At 43.9% G+C, this 22,248-nt stretch overlaps 1 protein-coding gene across 1 annotated transcript; it reads left to right on the top strand.

The window, feature by feature from the left end:
* The first annotated feature begins 12 nt into the window (after nucleotides 1-12).
* Nucleotides 13-20,217, top strand: CRNKL1 (crooked neck pre-mRNA splicing factor 1). The gene is made up of 14 exons (XM_081558712.1): nucleotides 13-159; nucleotides 1,707-1,859; nucleotides 2,704-2,795; nucleotides 3,581-3,739; nucleotides 4,446-4,612; nucleotides 9,341-9,519; nucleotides 10,647-10,817; nucleotides 14,366-14,557; nucleotides 15,217-15,276; nucleotides 15,984-16,064; nucleotides 16,804-17,043; nucleotides 18,139-18,240; nucleotides 18,695-18,943; nucleotides 19,854-20,217. The coding sequence occupies exons 1-14, from the start codon at nucleotides 109-111 to the stop codon at nucleotides 20,037-20,039; spliced, it is 2,082 nt and encodes a 693-aa protein (XP_081414838.1). The 5' UTR covers nucleotides 13-108; the 3' UTR covers nucleotides 20,040-20,217.
* Nucleotides 20,218-22,248: the final 2,031 nt, after the last annotated feature.

Genomic DNA, 22,248 nt, shown 5'->3' with positions numbered 1-22,248 from the left:
CTTCCGGTTCCGGGATCCCGCTTGTTGTCAGAAAGCTGCGCGGTGTGGGCGAGCCCTCGGGGAAGGTGTTCTGTGGTCCCGGGCTCGCCCGCGGTCGCCGCTGCAGCCATGGCGGCCTCCACCGCGGCTGGAAAACAAAGGATCCCCAAAGTGGCCAAGGTGGGCGGCTCGGGGCCTTGTGGGAGGAGGCCGGGGACGGGGTTGGCCTGGCCTCGGTGGTGCCCGGGGCTGGAGGCGTGTGGTCCCGGGAGCTGGTCCTCCCTCCCTGAGCGGGGACCGCGGGCGGGGAGGGCCAGCCGGGCGTGGGGGGCACCCCCGCATCCGCGTGGTTGTCGTGTTAGAAGGTGTTTATCTGGGGGAGGAGAGAGGTCTTTCAGCACACACCCGCTGAACCAGACACTTGGTAGGCGCTGGGGCTCCGGGTAGAGCGGTCTAAGAGCTGCCCTCCGTAAGGGTAGAATTGCAGCCTTGCAAAGGCTCCTGAGCCCCAGAGGAATATGCCGTGGCTTTCTGGGCTCGTGTGAGGGTTCTCCAGCGCAAACTTTGCCGAGGAAGTGATGGTTAAGCTGTGCTGAAGGCGGTAATAGGAGTCAACCCCGGGTGAGAGTGGAAGAAGAGATGACAAGGGCTGTGTTTTGGCTGATACGACTTTTTCCGTCGGCGGTTAATACTTAGCGAATGCTTAATATGTGACAGCATTTGTCCTAAACGTTTGCACATACTCTTCCCTCCCGCCTTTCTCCAGCTCAGATGACTCTCTGGAGCCTGTCTTTTAGGTACCCGTTTGGATGACTCCTAGAGAGTACATAGAAAGCACACAGCAATTTCTGGCACTTGATGTTCATTAGATAGGCGCCCTCAGCATCGTCATTGCACACGTGGCATTAAATACTTAGTATTTCTTATAGTTCAGTTCCATAAAATTTTATTGGGCTCCACAGATCCCATAAAAATTTAATGTGAGCCACATAGGTAATTTTAAGTTTTCTCATAGCTATAGTAGAAAAAAAAAAGTCAAAACAGGTGACATGAATTTTAATTATACATTTTATTTACCCAGTGTAGCCAAGATAGTGTCATTCCATTATGTCATGAATACAAAAAGTTTAATTGGATAGTTTATTCTTTTTTTTTTCCCCATACTAAGTCTTCGAAACCCCTTTGTGTTTTACACTTGCAGCCCAATTTGGACTCACCAAATGTGATTCATGGCTGCTGTGTTGGACAGCACAGCTCTAAGACCTCAAGAAGCTTACAGTCTAATGATAGGAACTTACTGAATATGTCTTTGACTTGAAATGCCATGAAAAATCAAAGTCAGTTATCCACCTGGGGCCAAGGCAGAAATTGAAGGATTCCCGTAAATAGAGGTTGAAATGCCAGTTAACGCATGGCACACATCTTGATAAGACCTCTGGTGAGAGTTTTACCTAGGCATCCTCAAAATTGATTATACTATTCTAAAAGAGAAATGTTTTTGCTACCTTTCCTCTTGAGACTTTTATCTGTGGCTTTGTGATAAATACCTTGCATGAGATAAAAAGTTTTTTGTTTTTTTTTTTTAGTTTCTTAGAGAAATGGGAGCGCAAAGGGGGCATCTTGTAATAGCATTTATAAAGTTCACATTCTAAAAAAAAGTTCATTTGTTTCTTAAACTGTGTGTGAAAAGCATCTGCTAAAAATGGAAGTGTCTCCTGTGTTAAAAGGTGAAAAACAAAGCCCCAGCTGAAGTACAGATCACTGCGGAGCAACTGCTAAGAGAAGCTAAGGAGAGAGAACTTGAGCTTCTTCCACCTCCCCCTCAACAGAAGATCACAGATGAAGAAGAGTTAAACGATTACAAACTGCGGAAGAGGAAGGTTGGTCCGTGTGGTCTGTTTTAGTCTGTCAATATCATGAAGAATTTATAGACCAGAGTTTGAAAAGTTCCTCACTGATTAGAGAGACTATAAACTAAGAAGAGTTGAGTGTTTCTGGCCACCTGCGTAATGTGACTTCTGCTCACCAAATGGTTGCATTATCACTAAACTTCATAAAATACACCACGAGTTGTCTGTCTTACATTAAATCCACAACGGACAGAATTTTTAGTGCTGAAACAAAAACGGGTGGGTGTTCACCAGGCAGAACAACTGACAGCTGAGGAGGGGTAGAATTAGTGAGATTGCAGTCATGTTCTTCTGTCTGTAGCGGCCTTCTGTGCTGAGAGGTAACACGTAGGGTAGAGCCGAGAGAGGACCCAGGGATCTGATCTGACTTCCCCCACCCCAGGATGTGGGATTATTTTTTTTTTAAATCCTGTTGCTCGTCCTGTTGTATCTACATATTTAGTTATCCTCAGTAATGTCTGAGATGTTACTGAGAGGAGGACTTAAACAGTCAAAAACGCTTTCTCATTAGTAACACGTGTAGAGTATATTAAAGTACCAGTTAGTTGTTACCAGCAGTAAGAGAAAATGTCAGCAATTATACTAATAATTTTTTTTGTCTAAAGTTTTCTCTTTGTTTGCCTGTAAGACTTTAAAGAAACACTTGTGACTTTAACCTTCTTCAGTGGGTTTCTTATCTCAAGGATTCCAGAATGTAATTTCTCTTAAATAAGAGCAAAATGAATAAATTTCTTAGTACAAGGGTTAATAGACAAAAGACAGTGTCATCTTTAGTTATTTTCCCTTTAATTTGACCCTTTTTGCCTTTTGCCAGACTTTCGAAGATAACATAAGAAAAAACAGGACTGTGATTAGTAACTGGATAAAATACGCGCAATGGGAAGAGAGTCTAAAGGAGATTCAGAGGTAAAGTCACTGAGCATGTAACTGCGTAAATATAAATTCTTAAGTTACCAGATACAAAAACATAGAAGTTAAAGCACATGTAAAATCGTGTGCCTCTGATAATAATAAAATAAAAATTTTCAGAGTTTGTTCCTTGGGACCCTAGGGTTCCTTTGAGGGGCCTCAGGAGCGCTGTGGTGGGCTGGTCCTAGGAGGAAACAGTGGAGGAGGCTCTCCAGGTGGGTCTTGTCACCAGCGCACACTGCAGCCAGAGAAGTGCGATTCCATCTGTTTTCTCCATATTGGGAAATTTGTTTTTTGTTGTTTTTTTTTAAGAAACATTGTTCCACTCAAAACCAGTGGCCAACAAAATGAAATCATGACCTGACCCTTCCTGTTGTCCCACCTTCCTGTGTCCTCCCAGTATGCCCCCTGCCCTGGCCGGGCCCAGGACTCATCAAGTCTCCTCACCCTGACGCCGACAGGGACCGCCCCCCCCCACCTTGCTCTTGGGAACTTGCCCCAAGTTCTCACCTACCCCTTAACTAACTTTTCCACTTGACATTTTTCTTTCTTTCCCCTCTGCTTCCTTGTGCAGACCTTCACTGTAACATCGCATTGCAGTTACATGCATGTCAGTCTTTCTCTAAAACTCGTAAGGTTTCTGAGAATATCGTATCTTTTCACCTTTTTATGCCCAGAACCTCACTCACAATAAACACCTGACAAAATAGCTGAGCCTTGAGGTGGTTGCCAGGTGTGTTGCATGTGCTATAACTGATACCCTCCAAATCTGGCTTCTCAAGGGCTCGATCCATATATGAACGTGCCTTGGATGTGGACTACCGAAATATTACACTATGGCTGAAATATGCCGAAATGGAAATGAAGAATCGCCAGGTCAACCACGCCCGGAATATCTGGGACCGAGCCATAACGACTCTGCCTCGAGTCAACCAGTTCTGGTAAGTTCCTGATCTAATGAAATGGCTTTTTGTAGACTAAATTTCCACCTTTTTGTGTGTATGTGTACATGTGTTTATTTTATATTTATTTATTTATTTGGGCACATCGACTTTTAGTTGCAGTATGTGGGGTCTTCATTGTGATGCGTGGGTTATTCTCTAGTTGTGGTTCACGGGCTCCAGAGCGCACAGGCTCAGTAGTTGTGGCACATGGGCTTAATTGCGCAACCAGGGATCAAACCTGTGTTTCCCACACTGGAAGGTGTTCTTAACCACTGGACCATGAGGGAAGTCCCTGTGTAATTATTTTATTTATAGTTGTAATCGTAAGTATTAAATCTTGCATCCTACTTTTTCTTTAAACATATACTCATTACTGTTTAATGTCCTTTAGTCTGTTAAGTCATAATCCCAATGTATAATTGCTATGTAATCAAAACTGAAATTTTGGTTTCAGTCTTTTATACAGAAGAATCTTTTTGTTGAACTAAGCAACATTTGAGGAGAAAAAACCTTTTTTTACAATGTCTGATCCTTTTCAGATTTATATTTTAATAGGAAAAACATGTTTGACTTCACCTTTTGGGGAAGATAAAGCCCTGACTCTTCATATGTTAACAAAGTTAGAGCCAGAGATTGCCAAAGACCGTTTTTTATCCAAAGTCATTTTGACTGTGACTGATAAGTTCAGATGATTCTGTTGAAGGTACAAGTACACATACATGGAGGAGATGCTCGGGAACATTGCTGGTGCCCGGCAGGTATTCGAGCGCTGGATGGAGTGGCGGCCGGAGGAGCAGGCCTGGCACTCATACATCAACTTCGAGCTGAGATACAAGGAGGTGGACCGGGCCCGCACCATCTATGAGCGCTATATCCTTCGGACGGGTCTGCCTGCTGCACTGCCAGGGGGTTGTGGTCTGGCTGGGACACGTAGTCACTGACATTGGCCCAGAAGTCAACTTCTGCTTCATAAGTTGCGTTTATATTTTCTAGGGACATAGTTGTTCAGGACAAAAGTTTGTGGTCTGGATAATTGTGTCTTTTCCAAGAAGGCTTGAGTTTGTTTATACTTTGGTATTAACGCTGTGGTTCCTTGTGGAAATTAATACCGTAAGGCCCTGTTTGCTGTGGGGTGTATGTTAGTCATGGGCACTGGTACTGGAGTTGGTCCAGAGGTTTGCTGTTTACTGGCCGTGTGATCTCGACACGTCAGGTCACTTCTTGGACCCTAGGTTCCTCATCTTTATTTTTTTAATTATTTACTTATTTATTTTTGGCTATGTGGGCTTTTCTCTCGTTGTAGCAGGTGGGGGCTACTCTAGTTGAGATGTGCAGGCTTCTTTCATTGCAGAGCACTGGCTCTAGGCACGCAGGCCTCAATAGTTGCGGCTCCCGGGCTCTAGAGCACAGGCTCGGTAGCACATGGCCTTAGTTGCTCCATGGCATGTGGGATCTTCCTGGATCAGAGATTGAACCAGTGTCTGCTGCGTTGGCAGGCAGATTCCTTACCGCTGAGCCACTGGGGAAGCTCCCTCATCTTTAGAAGGGAGGTAAAAGTCCCCACTGTGGGCTGATTGTGAGGAGGAAGGAGATGGTGACGGGAAAGCACCCTCAGCAGTGCTTGATTCTTGTTTCACTGTTCTTGTGCTGGTTTATCTCCTACTTGCTAGCGTTTATTCATAAATCCACAATCAGTATTTGTGGCACTTTGGCAGTCATTTGCAGACAAGCCCAGGGTGATGAAAAATTTGCATCGCCCAAGGCACTTGGTCCCAGTGGAGGACAAACAAGACGACCATCTGCCTTCCTGTCTCTGCCCTCCTGCAGGACTGACCTAGGGGAGGGAGATACCCCGGCTCTGGGCCAGCTGAACAGGACAGAATTCCTTCTCTGGCACTGGTTAGTGGGCAGCCTTAGGCATGTCACTTAACACTTCTGAGACTTCTTTTCTCTTTTCTAAAATAAAAGAATTTGCCAACGTTAATTGTTTTTAAGATTTAAAATCACAGTCTATGTGAGATATGTGTGTGTATTCATATATATGGGTGTATGTAGTGTATATGTATTATACATACATATTTCCTCTGAGAGTAGCGATTTGGTATTCTCCAGGCATAGTGACTTCATAGAGCATAAGTACTGTGAGATACAAGACTCAACTTTATTATGTAATTTTAACATCTTAACTGTGACTACTCATTTTGATATTACTAGTTTAACAAAAACATGTATCAGACCTGCTCTGTGCCATGCGTTATTCTAAGTGCTTTACAGATACTGTCGTTTAATCCCTGTGACAGCCCTCAATTCAGGAGCTGCTTCCTTCTGCAGATGAGGAATCTGAGGCAGGATAGCGCCTCTCAGGTGCTGGTGGAAACTGGGATTTGAGCCAGTCAGCTTCAGAGCCGGTGCTCTTTAATCATTGCCCTAATGGAACGTGTTCAGTTCAGTCACCAGTCGTGTCCAACTCTTTGCGACCCCATGCACTGTGTACTCTCTAATCATTGCCCTATTGGAATGTGTTACTACTTTGAAACTTAATAATTTCTTCAAGGAAGGTAGATGAAAAATACATCCTATGAAGAAGAAAAATTGTAATCAAAAATGTCTCTGTTGACTCTGATTAGTAGTTTTCTTTTCGTGACATGTTTTTTCTTTCTTTTTTCTTTTTTGATTTTCTGGCCATGCCACACACCTTGTAGGATATTTGTTCTCCCAACCAGGGATTGAATCTGGGCCATGGTAGTGAAAGCACTGAGTCCTAACCACTGGACCACCAGGAACTTCCTCTTTTTTTTCTCCTTAAATCTTTATTAGAGTACAGTTGATTTACAGTGTTGTGTTAGTTTCAGGTGTACAGCAAACTAAGTTTTATATATATATGTATGTCCATTCTTTTTCAGAATCTTTTCCCATATAATTTACAACAGAAGTATTTCCTGTGCTCTACAGTAGGTCCCTGTTATCAATCTTATGTACAGTAGTGTGTGTGTGTGTGTGTGTGTGTGTGTGTTAGTCACTCAATTGTGTCCAACTCTTTGCAGCCCCGTGGACTGCAGCCCACCAGCCTCCTCTGTCCATGAAATTCTCCAGGCAAGAACACTGGAGTGGATTGCCATTCCCTCCTCCAGGGCATCTTCCTGACCCAGGGATCGAACCCAGGTGTCCTGCAATGCAGGTGGCCGCTTTACCGTCTGAGCCACCAGGGAAGCCCAGTATTCCATGTATGTTAATTCCAGTTTCCCAGTCCATCACTTCCCCACACATTTCCCCTTCCGCAACCGTAAATTTGATTTTGGGATCTGTGAGTCTGTTTCTCTCTGCCAAACAGTTCATTTGTGTCATTTTTTGTTGTTAAATTTCACCTATAAGTGATAAACGGTATTTGTCTTTCTCTGTCTGACTTACTTCAGTTAGTATGACTGACGTCATTTCTTTGGAGAAAAGTCTACTTAGATATTTTGTCCATTTTTTGATTGGGTTGTTGGTTATTTTTGATACTCTAGGTTTATCCATGTTGATGCAAATGACATTATTTCGTTCATTCTTATGGCTGAGTAATATTCCATTGTATGTATGCACCACATCATCTTTATTGATTCTTCTGTTGATGGGCGTTTAGGTTGCTTCCATGTCTTGGCTATTGTAAATAGTGCTGCAAATTAAAATAGTGAACATTGGGGTGCATATGTCTTTTTGAATTAGGGTTTTCTGCAGATATATGCCTAGGAGTTGGATTACTGGATCACATGATGATTCTATTTCTAGTTTTTTGAAGAACTTCCATAGTGTTCTCCATAATGACTGTACCAAATTATATTCCCATCAACAGGATAGGAGGGTTCTTTTTTCTCTGTGTCTGCTCCAACATTTATTGTTCACAGATTTTTGATGATGGCCATTCTGACCAGTGTGAGGTGATATTTGTAGTTTTGATGTGCATTTCTCTAATAATTAGTTATGCTGAGCAACTTTTCCTAAGTTTTTTCCCCATCTGTCTGTCTTTGGAGAAATGTCTGTTTCGATCTTCTGTCCATTTTTGATGGGGTTATTTTTTTGATACAAAGCTGCATGAACTGTTGGTATATTCTGGAAATTAATCCTTTGTTGGTTGCTTTGTTTGCAAATATTTTCTCCCATTCTATGGGTTGTCTTTGCATTTTGTTAATGGTTTCCTTTGATGTGCAAAAGCTGTTACGTATTAAGTCCTGTTTGTTCGTTTTTTGTTTTTATTTTCATTAAGAGGGGGATTCAAAAAGATACTGCTGTGATTTATGTCAGAGAGTGTTCTGTTTTCCTCTAAGAGTATCTGGCCTTACATTTAGGTCTTTAATCTGTTTTGAGTTTATTTTTATATATGGTGTTAGGTAGTATTCTAATTTCATTCTTTTACATGTAGCTCTCCAGTTTTCCTAGCACCACTTATTGAAGAGACTGTCTTTTCTCCATTCCATATTCTTGCTTCCTTTTTCATAGGTTAGTGTGTGGGTTTATATCAGGGCTTTCTGTCCTGTTCCATTGATCTATATTTCTGTTTTTGTGCCAGTACCATACTGTTTTGATGACTGTAGGTTTGTAGTATAGTCTGAAGTCAGGGAGCCTAATTCCTCCAGCTCTGTTTTTGATTCTCAAGTTTGCCCTGGCTACTTGGGGTCTTCTGTGTTTCCATTCAAATTAAAAATTTTTTTCTTTCAGTTCTGTGGAAAATGCTATTGATAGGGATTGCATTGAATCTGTAGGTTGCCTTGGGCAGTATCGTAATTTTTGACAATATTGATTCTTCCAGCTGAGGAACATGGTATGTTTTTCCATCTGTTTATGTCATCTTCGATTTTGTTCATCAGCGTCTTAACAGCTGATCTCTCCAGCAATAAGGGGGCTTCCCCAGGTGCGGGAATCTCTCCTCTCCTTCAGTCCCCCACCAGGGGTCCCGATCCTGTCCCGCGTACTGTTCTCTGTTGTTTTTCTTTCTTTCATCCTACCTGGATAGGATCTTGTTCTTTCAGGTGTCTGAGGTCCTCTGGTGGTGTTCAGCAGGTGCTCCGTGAGAACTGTTCCATGTGTAGCTGGACTCTTGGTGTGTTTGTGGGGAGAGGTGAGCTGCAGTCCTCCTCTGCCATCCAGAGTCCTCTCAGGTGTTTTTTCCTTAATCAGTAATTCAGATATTGTTACTAAGCAGATACCACAACAGGTGCCATTTGTTGAGCACATTCTTTTGGCCTGAAATTGCAAAGAGCTTTCTACACTTTTTTTCTCATTTATAGTTGACAATCATTAGATGAGGTTGGTTGTTATTATTTTCTTATCATTTATAGATGATAAAACTGAGGCTTAGATAAGGTAAGAACTTGCCCAGATCACACGGCTAGTCACGGGGTTCAGCTTTTCATGACTCCAAACTCCTCTTTGTACTACTCCTAAAATACTGAAGAAGCACTGGAGGAGGCCAGAGAACCAAGACACTGCCCCCCGGGGAGTCAAAGGTTAGTGGGTCTCCAATCACCCCCATAGCCATAGTGGGTATTGTTGAGGTTCTGGGTTTAGGCTTTGGTTTTTAAGCCATGTTGTTCTGCCTGGTTTTTCCTTCATTCAACTCACTTGTTCTCGTGCACCCTGATGTGAAGAACTGGATTAAGTACGCCCGCTTTGAAGAAAAGCATGGTTATTTTGCCCACGCGCGGAAAGTGTATGAGAGGGCTGTCGAATTCTTCGGAGACGAACATATGGATGAACACCTTTATGTTGCCTTTGCCAAATTTGAGGAAAATCAGAAAGAAGTAGGTAAACTTAAAGGAACTCGATTATGTTGCAAAAGAGCTTAGAAAAGATGACTTCTTGTGCACGTTGAGTTCATTTACAGTTTCTTACTTATCCTTGGAGAAAATAATTTCAAAATACAAAAACATGATTTCTCAAGGAAAACAGTGCATGTCACTAACCTACAAGTTGGGAGTGATTATAGGTTGTATTACAACTGTCTTAATTTTGTGTGTTCTACTTGAAAATAAATCTTTAAATCTAGAATGAGAATATTATCTACAAACTAAGAGTCATTTGATACTCTGATTAAAGGGCTTTACAAGTAATGAGCCTGGGAAACAAAAGGCCTAGAGTCCTCAGTACTGAGAACAGAATTTGAAATGAAAGATGGCCCCACAAATAAGTCAGTTGTGTTCTCCCATAGTATGTGTGGAAAATAATCCCTTCATGTAGTTCAGATAATCCGGGATGGGGAGGGCCATGTGCTGGGGTCTGAGTGCTGGGTCTTGCACAGGCCCCAGGGGTGAGTTCAGTTTCTGTCCTCAGGCTGGTGGGAGGTGTGGAGGGTCTTAAGCAGGAAGTGGTCGGATGTCGTCTGTGTGCCGTGTGGTGGGCCTGTCTCTGCTTCGTGGGGAGTGTATGGGGGAGGGCGGCAGAAGTGGGATGGGGGCTTTTCACATGGTCCACAGAGAAATGGAGGTGGGTCAGCAGAGACCTAGGGGGAAGAAGTGGAGGGCTGAGTTGAGGAGGTAGAAGGGGCGGGCTGGAAGCAGGGAGTGTGAGGGTGCAGGGGAGAGAGGAGTCGGTGTGGGGGGTGGGGGGAGGGCCCTGGCTGAGCAGGTGCGTGATCAAGACCAGCATGAGGAGTCTGACAACGACCCAGCTGGGCGGGACTCAGATGAGTCCGAGATGCAAGGACGATGTCCAGCTGGCAGGTTAGGTAGACTTAAATGTGGGACTTGGAGTGTCTGTCCATCCTGACTGAAGTACCTCAACAAAAGGGACAGGGAAAACTGTACTTTGGACACTTTGAGGCCTCACAGTCTAACTTACAGGTCATGTTTTACGTCAGAGTTGCTTTCCGTGTTGTGGCTGGAACAAGAGTGCTGTGTTCTGGAAGAGTAACCATCCTGTCTGCTTTCAGTTTGAGAGGGTGCGCGTGATCTACAAGTATGCCCTGGATAGAATTTCGAAGCAGGAGGCCCAGGAACTCTTTAAAAATTATACCATCTTTGAGAAGAAGTTTGGTGACAGGCGGGGCATTGAAGACATCATTGTGAGCAAGCGAAGGTTCCAGTACGAGGAGGAGGTGAAGGTGAGTGTTGTGGGGCGGCACCGACAGACCTGCCAGCCAGTCCTCTCCCCACCCTGTGTCTGCAGTAAACCAGCAGTCACTCCAGAAGGGGGAGGTAAACAGGGCAGGTGGAAAAGGCAAGCAGACAGCACTTGGACTTGCTCTGCCTCACGAGTGTCGGAAGTCACAGTGTTGGCTGCTAACTGGACACAACTTGAGCAAAGGAAATTTGGAACCCGTTTGAACTCATTGTTTAAAGAAGATGGAAAAGTCAGAGATTGACCTAAAAAAACCATCTTTATACATTACCCTTTAGTTTAACTGCCTGAGCAAGACTATTGCAGTTACAGTTCCATCCTCATCTCTCTCTGTAACATACTGTTTTGATTTGAATTCAAAGGTAGTATTGTTTGCCTTTATTGCTCTACTATGTATTTTAAAATATTTCTGCCTGGTCAAATTAATTAAGATATTTTCAAATAAAGGACTAAGTGGTGGTAGATGAGGTCAGCGGAATATGTAAATGAGAAGACAGGTTCTGCAGTTGTGAGAGTGGTACAATCCCATTACAATTTTAAATGTAGACATAGAGTCACATACATAAACAGATACTTAGGAGAACAGACATCTATTTTCATGGCTGTAGATACTAGGAGCTCTACAGAATCAGTAGGAAGCTGGACGAGGAGGCTTGGAAAGTGGGCAGGAATCAGGCCAGTTGCAGAGCGTCCTGAAGAACAAGGTGGGACAGTCACATTTCAGTCTGGGAATGATCAACCCATCGATGGAAAGCACTTCCACAAACCAGTTCCCGCTGTCCTTCATCTCTGTGTCACCCACCCGCGTTAGCCACTCTTGGACAGGGGTCCTTAACATTGCCAAGTGCAGTGGCTTCCAGGGGGCGGGAAGGTGGGGCCCTGGCTCCCTTCACTTCTGTGGAGGAGAGGTGTGCAGGGCATCACTTAGCACAGAGCTGTGCTCAAATTACCAATTGCTGCTTCATTTAAAACAAAAACAGAAAACTGATGGTTAATCAATTTTTATGCATTTGCCTCTAAGTCATTTTTCCATTTATACCTTCTTTTAAAAAACTTAAAAATTGTGTTAAGTTGCTTCAGTTCAGTTCAGTCACTCAGTTGTGTCCAGCTCTTTGCGACCCCATGAACTGCAGCACGCCAGGCCTCCGTGTCCATCACCAACTCCCTGAGTTCACCCAAACCCATGTCCATCGAGTCGATGATGCCATCCAGCCATTTCATCCTCTGTTGTCCCCTTCTCCTCCTGCCGTCAATCTTTCCCAGCATCAGGGTCTTTTCCAATGAATCAGGTGGCCAAAGTATTGGAGTTTCAGTTTCAACATCAGTCCTTCCAATAAACACCCAGGACTGATCTCTTTTAGGAAGGACTGGTTGGATCTCCTTGCAGTCCAAGGGACTCTCAAGAGTCTTCTCCAACACCACAGTTCAAAAGCATCAATTCTTCGGCACTTAGCTTTCTTTATAGTCCAACTCTCACATCCATACATGACCACTGGAAAAACCATAGCCTTGACTAGACAGACTTTTGTTGGCAAAGTAATGTCTCTGCTTTTAAATATGCTATCTTGGTTGGCCATAACCTTCCTTCCAAGGAGTAAGCGTCTTTTAATTTCATGGCTGCAATCACCATCTGCAGTGATTTTGGAGCCCAGAAAAATAGTCAGCCACTGTTTCCACTGTTTGCCCATCTATCTGTCATGAAGTGATGGGACCAGATGCCATGATCTTAGTTTTCTGAATGTTGAGCTTTAAGCCAACTTTTTCACTCTCCACTTTCACTTTCATCAAGAGGCTCTTTAGTTCTTCTTCACTCTCTGCCATAAGGGTAGTGTCATCTGCATATCTGAGGTTACTGATATTTCTCCCGGCAATCTTGATTCCAGCTTGTGTTTCTTCCAGCCCAGCGTTTCTCATGTTGTACTCTACATACAGGTTAAATAAGCAGGGTGACAATATACAGCCTTGACGTACTCCTTTTCCTATTTGGAACCAGTATGTTGTTCCATGTCCAGTTCTAACTGTTGCTTCCTGACCTGCATACAGGTTTCCCAAGAGGTAGGTCAGGTGGTCTGGTATTCCCATCTCTTTCAGGATTTTCCACAGTTTATTGTGTACCACATAGTCAAAGGCTTTGGCATAGTCAATAAAGCAGAAATAGATATTTTTCTGGTACTCTCTTGCTTTTTCGATGATCCATCGGATGCTGGCAATTTGATCTCTGGTTCCTCTGCCTTTTCTAAAACCAGCTTGAACATCTGGAAGTTCATGGTTCACGTATTGCTGAAGCCTGGCTTGGAGAATTTTAAGCATTACTTTGCTAGTGTGTGAGATGAGTGCAATTGTGCAGTAGTTTGAGCATTCTTTGGCATTGCCTTTCTTTGGGATTGGAACGAAGACTGACCTCTTCCAGTCCTGTGGCCACTGCTGAGTTTTCCATATTTGCTAGCATATTGAGTGCAGCACTTTAACAGCGTCATCTTTCAGGATTTGAAATATCTCAACTGGAATTCCATCACCTCCACTAGCTTTGTTTGTAGCGATGCTTCCTAAGGCCCACTTCACATTCCAGGATGTCTGGCTCTAGGTGAGTGATCACACCATCATGATTGTCTGGGTCGTGAAGAACTTTTTTGTACAATTCTTCTGTGTATTCTTGTCACCTCTTCTTAATATCTTCTGCTTCTGTTAGGTCCATACCATTTCTGTCCTTTATTGAGCCCATCTTTGGATGAAATGTTCCCTTGCTATCTCTAATTTGCTTGAAAAGATCTCTAGTCTTTCCCATTCTATTGTTTTCCTTTATTTCTTTGCATTGATCGCTGAGGAAGGCTTTCTTATCTCTCCTTGCTATTCTTTGGAACTCTGCATTCAGATGGGAATATCTTTCCTTTTCTCCTTTGCTTCTCGCTTCCCATCTTTTCACAGCTATTTGTAAGGCCTCCTCAGACAGCCATTTTGCTTTTTTTCATTTCTTTTTCTTGGGGATAGTCTTGATTCCTGTCTCCTGTACAGTGTCACGAACCTCCATCCATGGTTCCTCAGGTATTCTGTCTATCAGATCTAGTCGCTTCAGTTGTGTCAAACTCTAGGACCCCATGGACTATAGCCCGCCAGGCTTCTCTGTCCATGGGATTCTCCAGGCAAGACTTCTGGAATGGATTTCCATGCCCTCCTCCAGAGGATTTTCCCAACCCAGTGTTTGAACCCATGTCCCGAATTGGCAGGGAGGTTCTTTACCCCTGGCACAACCTTGGAAACCCAACTTAAAAACTGGGATGTTCCCCCCAAAAAAGGCTGTTGTAGGTGAAAGGAGCTTTGCTGGGGAACCCCTGGGTAACTGTCTGTCTTCTCTCCTTTTCCCTGTCTATTTATAAAATCTCAAGAATGGTATTTTTCAATGAAATAGTGTGAAGTCTAGAAAAAAAGCTGCTGGAGTATAGAAAGTCAGTCTGGTGCCTTCCGTCAGCTTACCTAGTCCAGCATGTGCAGCTCTGGGTTCGGTTTCTGTTTAATCCATCCTGGTGTTTCCAGGCTAACCCGCACAACTACGATGCGTGGTTCGATTACCTGCGCTTGGTGGAGAGCGACGCAGAAGCCGAGACGGTGCGGGAGGTGTACGAGCGCGCCATCGCCAACGTGCCGCCCGTGCAGGAGAAGAGGCACTGGAAGCGCTACATCTACCTGTGGATCAACTACGCCCTCTATGAGGAGCTGGAAGCCAAGGTGCAGAGCGGATCCTGGCAACGGGGGGCTGCTCTCCTGGGCAGCCGGCTGGCGCGGGTGGGAACTGATACCGCGGAGCCTTGACCACACAGGAATTTCGCTGTACATTCTTACAGGCCTCCCTGCAGCCATTTACATTCTTTCTGCCACATTTTAAACTCGGTATACCTGTTGTGGGCATAGGCAAAGTGGCTTTTAGTTTTGATGTGTTTTTTTTTTTTTTTATGCCTTGAGTCACTTGAAAGGGAATAATTAACCAGCCCTTAGTTTCATTATTTATAGTTGCCAGGGTTTTCTCATAACTAGGGATCACAGCTGGATTGCACATTCTTGCTCTTAAGTAGAATTTTCAGAAATTAGTTGTGTGTAAGTTAATAGGAAAAGACGAATCCTGTTGGTCGAAGACTGCAGAACATCTTTGTTCCTGCTGTCACACAAGAAAGCCTCCACTGAGAAGCTCTTACTTGGTGGCTCAGTGCTGTGGGTGGGTCTTTGATCAAAGCTTGATGCCCAAAGTTAGTTTGCTTTCAATCATAAATGGAAATAACAGCTTGTGGAAACATACTCAGTGCTAGGGGTGTACTTTTTTGTTAGTAATGGTAAAATTAGTGTTAGTATTGGACATGAATATTTTGTGCAAATTTCTTATCCTAATGTAGGATCCCGAGAGGACAAGACAGGTTTACCAAGCCTCTTTGGAACTCATTCCTCATAAAAAGGTATGTTTGCTGTAAGCATTCTGTTGTGAACACGTGAAAATCCTACGTCTGTTACTTGTGAAATAATCCCATGGAATCGTATTTGTTGATGAGCTCTTTCCCTGTGCTAAGCACCCTGGAAAACATAAATAAGAATAAGCTATGCTCTTGGCCTCTGAAAACAGCTTCCAGTCTAGTTGAATGGACAGCCTTTAAGTGACCAGTGACTGATACAGATACTAATGGAGAAACCCTGAGAGGATGGTAATGGGAACAGACTGAGCAGAGCACACTCAGCTTGCACAGGGACAGCCAGCAGGTTGCTGGCACCTGCGTGGATGTCCACAGGCACAGGATGTCCACAGGCACAGGAACACGGGTGTTCTGGGAGCAGTTGACACGTGGTCTTTGCCCACTCTGGGCAGTTGGCTTTATTTCCTGACAGTAGAGATAGCAAGCGATGTTGACCAAATTACTTTCTAGGACATAGGGGCGTGTTCTGCCTGCTCACCCCACACCCACAAAGCTGCTCTCAGTGGGGGCTGGAGAGCCCCGTGTCACAGTGAAGTGTCCAGATTACCATTGGTGATTTCTGTCAGATATTGTCAGCTTAGCTTATAAATGAGAAAATACATCTGTCCTATCCCTGAAGCTTTAGGGAAATTCACTTGTGGCCTTGTGTTAATTTAAATTTAACTTAAGTGAGTTTTTGCGCTTTTGTTTTCCAGTTCACATTTGCCAAAATGTGGTTACTATATGCACAGTTTGAAATAAGACAGAAAAATTTACCATTTGCCAGAAGAGCTTTGGTGAGTAAATAAAGGATCATGTTGCATCATTAAGTCCTTTGAGAAGGAAATTAACATTTTAGCGTTTACAGGTTGTCCAGTCCCCCACTAAGAAGGCAGTAGAAATACTGTACCTTTATAACCTGAGGCATGTTTTTGAAAGCTGGGCCTTAGAGGAAAGATTGGGTGATAATGCTTAAGTTATTCTGTTGTCAACAATGGACAGTTACTGCTACCTGTTAACCAGATCTTTCCTGCTGCTAGAGAGATTCGATCTTAAATTGTTAGTAGTCTGATCTTGTGCAAGATTTTTGGTGTATTAAATGCAACTCCGTCTTGACAAGTATTCTAAAGTTTCTCAATAGGATCAGATGCAGCTGTCCTTCTGAAAAGCCCCTGGCTGTGGGCAGCAGGGTTCGTTCATTGATAACCCCTTTATCATGGGAAGTGTTCTCCTCTGACATCTGCGTTCCGTAAGAGATCCTGAGAAACTAGGTGAGATTCAAAATAGTTTTCCAGGCACTTCAGGAACCCCGCCTCTTACTGAACAGGCCCACTTGACGGCTGAGTGAGCTGGAGGGTTTCCTTGGGCCTCTGTCAGGAGCCAGTAGAGCAGTGCGGTACTGCAGAGGGAGCGGGCGGTTCGCCGTATCGATGCACCAAAGCTCTTGCTCAGTGGAGTAATGGCTTCTCGGCCAGGCCAAGGATGTCGGCACAAGTCAGACCCACTCAGGCATCACCTCGGTGTCTTCTTTTCCAGGGAACGTCCATAGGCAAATGTCCAAAGAACAAGTTATTTAAAGGTTACATAGAACTGGAGCTACAGCTTCGGGAATTTGACAGATGCCGGAAGCTTTATGAAAAGTTCCTGGAATTTGGGCCTGAAAACTGTACTTCTTGGATTAAATTTGCAGAATTAGAGACAATCCTCGGTGATATTGAGCGAGCCCGGGCAATCTACGAGTTAGCCATTAGTCAGCCACGCTTGGACATGCCAGAGGTGAGGCGCTCACGTTAACTGTGGCTTTATTTCAGACATTTGCCCAGCATTACCTTAGATAACCATCTAAGTGTGTGTGCCTTTTAGAGCATAGAGACGATATCACCTGTAGTCTTTCACCAAGATCAGGACTTCTGTTTTAGAGACAGAGAGGTGGGGAAGAAGCCCTCTCTAGAGGGTAACTCAGCCCTGCCCCAGTGACACCAGGATGAATTGGGATTTTACAGGTGGGCTCTTCCTCCCTTTCTGTAACAGAAGACTAAAGGGTGGCCAGGGCAGTGCGGTCAAGGCCACATGGAGTACAGGGGAGGGATTCTTCTGGCACAGATTTGCCTGGATTAGGCCCTCACCAAATCAGGATGTTCCTGGAGGCACCACTGCCCTGGCCTGGCCGGCTACAGGGTAAGCTCGAGCCGCCAGGTGGCGCCAAACTGCAGCCTGGACAATGGGAACCTCCAGGCTTGCTCAAGTGTTCTGTCAGTCTTGCTCTGGGGTGTCTGCACTCGGTGGTTTACCAGGCCCCACTGACTGCACTGGGCAGGGCTTTCTGGGTCACTGGTCCCATCCGTTGGCCTTAGCTACTCCACAGACTGCGGTCCCAGGTGTCCAGGCTACATCTTTCTTGTCCTTGTGCCCTGACAGGCTGTACCGGGCAAGTGGGCAGCTGGTCCCTGGATGCTTGTTGAGTTGAATTCAGATGCATCAGGGAACTTACAGTGATGGCAAAAACAGTGTACGCTGACTGACCTAGGCGCGTTTTCTCTGCACAAGTTCCTCGAATGTGGCAGGCTTATGATAGTGCTGGGTGGTTTGTTAAGTTTCTTTGCTCTTCTTGTTAAGTCCAGCATTTGGGAAATTTCAAAAGAGAATCTGGAAATAAATCCAAGGTCTTTTTTCTCATAATGTAGACTCTTAGCCAAATCTTGGCCAGCTCATAAATAATAGCATTAGTCTTTTTATCCACATACTGTGTGTTCCTTAGAAAGTTCTAGGTTCCTGGATGTTCTAGGTTGAGATGCTAGTTAGGCTATGCTTCAAACAAGAGCATGTTGCTTTTTAAATGTCAAGACTGACCTATGAATTCGTCTTTCTCAGGTGCTTTGGAAATCATATATTGATTTTGAAATTGAGCAGGAAGAAACTGAAAGAACACGAAATCTTTACCGAAGATTGCTTCAGCGGACACAGCACGTCAAGGTATCCTGTGATTTGTGGGCTACCTTTGATTTTGCTCGAATCAGCAGTCTGAAAGAAATAGTGTATTTCTATATTTTAAGTTGGTTTTTTTTAATATATTTTAAGTCGCTTCCTTTTACAGAGAGCTTGTGAGTCTCAGGAGTTTGGAATGTTAAGCTTATACCAGGCCAATATTTATACTGCATGTGAGTAACTTGGATATTGTAGGTTGAATAAAAATTAAAACTTTTTTTAGTATATTAAGATTATTTCAGACACCTAATTGGATATAAAAGCAGACTTCTTCACCATTACTATACAGAAGCAGCTAGTCAATAGGTTACATTCTTTAGAATACTCGAGATGAATACAGTAGGTATGTTCAGATGTTGTCAACAAGAAATTAGCTTTATTATTACATTATTGTTTCTTGGGTGACATGGTTAATTTGGTTTGGTAACAATTTCTTTCTAAGGTATGGATCAGTTTTGCACAGTTTGAGTTGTCTTCAGGGAAAGAAGGAAGTTTGGCCAAGTGCAGACAAATTTATGAAGAGGCTAACAAAACCATGCGAAACTGTGAGGAAAAGGAAGAGAGGCTCATGCTGCTGGAGTCATGGCGAAGCTTTGAGGACGAATTTGGAACAGCGTCAGATAAGGAGAGAGTGGACAAGCTCATGCCTGAGAAGGTCAAGAAGAGGAGAAAGGTCCAGGCTGACGACGGGGTAAGGACTGAGTCCCCGGCGCTGGTCCTCTATGCCAGCCGAGCAGAAATGCCCCAGACTTTGAAATGCATGTACAATGCGTGGCACGTGCACAACCTTGAATACGGGGGCAGCAGCTGGGGAAGGAGCCGGTCAGTCTGGTTGCTGTGGGAACATGGCAGGGTGTACGGTCCACCCAGGGTGGAGCCCAGAGGAGGGCTGGCAGAGGGTCTTCCTGGCGCTGCTGGTTCTGGGAACTGTCTGAAGCGTGTTGTTTCTGGAACATTAGACAGGAGGTGGAGGGCACTGAAGCTCAGCCTCCAGGTGGGAACTAATCCAGGGGAGGCTCCGTGGGCCGTAGGAAAGCCCCCAGAGCTCTGACACAGTTGGCCTCTCCTGTGGGCGGATTGCGGGGGCCTGGCTGGAGAGGGTCTTTCAGGAGACTGTTAGGCAGCGCTGGAATCTGGGACAGCGCACCCATGGGGAGTGCAGTCAGTGGCCGACTGGACATGGGAGGGGCAGGCAGAGAGCCAGGAGTCCCAAGTCGATGGCTTCACTGCGAGGTAAAAGTCAAGTAAATCTTCAGAAGTTCAAAATCTCACACACAGGACTACAAGGTGGGGTGGAGGACACTGTGTGTCTCCTGGTTGACTGGAGCAGCGGTGCGTAGGTTTTGAGCACTTTTCCCACCACGCTGTTGCTTTCAGTGAGCAGCAGCTGCAACAACACCCATCCAGCAGAAGTTACTCACTCCTGGTCTCCAGGGCCTGCCCTCGAAAGTAGAACTTTCAAAGTAGGCCTTGATGTTGTTTTGCATAGTAACTAAGTTGAATATGAACCCTAGGCTCCACAGTGACAATTCTCTGCTTTAACTGAAAAATGCATTTCAGCCACAGATTAGCTTATCTTCTGTTTTTCTTTGTCCCTGTAGTCAGATGCAGGCTGGGAAGAATACTATGATTACATCTTTCCAGAAGATGCAGCCAACCAACCCAACCTCAAGCTCCTGGCCATGGCCAAACTGTGGAAGAAGCAGCAGCAGGAGAAGGAGGCTGGAGAGCAGGACCCAGACGCAGACACTGCTGAGCTGGAAGCTGGGCCCTCCTGTTCGTACTGACAGATGTTATATTATTTTTATAAATGTATAGTTGGGAATTCTTGCGACTCCTATGTTTTTGGGTATTCCACCAGTGATAAACTGATGGGGATCTTTTGACAACTACTTTTGAATTATTTTTAAAATGCTCTTGGGTTAGTTGGGGGTGGGGTTTGTAAGTAAAGGAATTTTTCTTTAACTGCTGGGTTTTCTTTATCTGAGTCTAAAACATTTTGTGTCTCCATCATTCATTAGGAAATCTAATTCATCTATTTTAGATGGAACTGCAGAATTTTGAAAGTCTTTTTTTTATAAAAGTTGTCAATTACATTCCATAGTAACTTTTACACTTTCTCATGGTTGTCTTCATAAAGATATTTTATGCATTCATCTGAAACTTGTAACTTATTCACATCTCGAGTCACTGACTTGAGTTCCATCCCCAGCTCTGTCACTTAGTGATACATAACTTAACCTTTCAGTTTATGGACTTTTGCCAGCTCACTTTGAAGATTAAATTAGAAAAGGAGTATACCTGGCACAGAGGGAGTACTCGGTCAAATGTTCATGCCTTGTGGAATTGGATGTGCTTGGATTAATTTTAACTTATAACTACCTTCTTAATGGCCATTTATACTAAATGCTTATGAAAACACCAGTTGGAAAATAATTTACAGTTACTACATTTCTGCACAAGCTATTTTTTTTTTAAACCAAGAACATTTTAGTAAAATTTCAGTTATACCATAATCAGTTTCCCAAACTGACTGAGTTCTGCAGTGGCTTGTTTAAAGAACAGTAATTCAGGAGCTATGAAGAACAATGTCCCGTGCCCCACTGAGTGTGGGAAACCCTAGGTTAAGCCTTGCTGACAAGTCTCTTCATACTTAGGCTTCTCAGGGCTCTTGACACATTCCTGTATGTTATGAATCTTCAGCAGCAAGGCCTGGCCATGTTTCCTAAAATACAGTGAACAAGGAAACCATTTCTACCAAGAACACCAGTAAACACTGCCCAGCATGCTGCAGCAGAGACTGTCTACCCGTAAAACTTGACTCATTCAACCTGGCCTCGATTTAGAATGTGAAAAACACCTGAGGTAACTAAGTCATGACACAAAGCAACGCAAGATGGTGTAGGTGCTGGCTGATACATTGCTTATATTCTCAAGCAAAAAAGCATTTGCCTTAGTTAACCAATCTGAGAAATTGTTTCCTTTAATCTAGCCCATATTCTCAAGCCTATTTTTTTGTTCTTCACTGCCAAGGTTATTTGACTGGAAGCATATCTGTGCGTTTCTTCACCTGTAAGGACAATTAGCAAATTTACTTAGGCAAGTGTATTATTACATTTTCAAGTATGTTAGTCACCCAAGGGAGTAAAAGCTAGTTGTTACCCTATTAAATTCTATCTTGAAAATAGGAACGGAAAGAGAGCAGAAAGAAATAGGACCAGCAGGTAAAAGTAACCGGTTCTCCACCTCACTGCTTCAGTCACCAGACTGGCATTGGCTGCTGGAGTCATAGGCTCTGAGTCCCAAGGTCTGAGCAGGGGCTTCAGAGGAGCGCCGTGTTCTGAACTGGCTAAGTTGCACAGGGCCACAGGTGAGATGAAAACGGGCCAGATGCTACTGTAAGTGACGAATCATAATCATGTTTGTGTTGCACATGTGTGAAAGGAAAAAAAACCAGCCAAGTTCTTGTGTAAACTAACGCTGTTTGCAGGCACATACCGTGCCTGTGTAAAATGCATGAAAGAAAAAGTTACTCTATTGGGAGAGTATCACTTCTCTCTCACCTCCACCAAAATAAGTCCTTTCAAAAGTAAAGGATTTGAACAATCATTTGTGATTCTTTTTCATTTTCTTGAGCCACTTTTACTCACTGGTATTACAAATGATGAAAACTACACATGAAAATAAGTGGTTAGCCTGTGATCTAATTGTTTGGCCTTTTTTTTTTTTTTAAAGAAATTAGGTTCTGTTCTCCCTTTATCATCTTTTTATATTTTGAAAGGCAGGAATACAGTATTGTGAAACTAGACAGAGGAAAGACCTGAGACCAGTAGCGTGGAAACAAGTATCTGGGAAGAACTTAGTCTGCAATGAGCAGGAAGCTTAAGTGTGCCGGAGAGGGGCTGTTCACGTAAGCATTTAAATAATGGTTTGTATGTAAATGAAAAATGAAACCCTAAGTGATGACCTTTCTCAATCCTGCTAACTTTAGGTTTA

This window comes from Giraffa tippelskirchi, chromosome 13 (assembly GCF_054371585.1).
Source record: "Giraffa tippelskirchi isolate mGirTip1 chromosome 13, T2T-mGirTip1v1.2.pri, whole genome shotgun sequence".
NCBI classification, from domain to species: domain Eukaryota; kingdom Metazoa; phylum Chordata; class Mammalia; order Artiodactyla; family Giraffidae; genus Giraffa; species Giraffa tippelskirchi.
The sequence above is the reverse complement of the archived record's forward strand: the minus strand, read 5'-3'. Positions and strand labels throughout refer to the sequence as shown.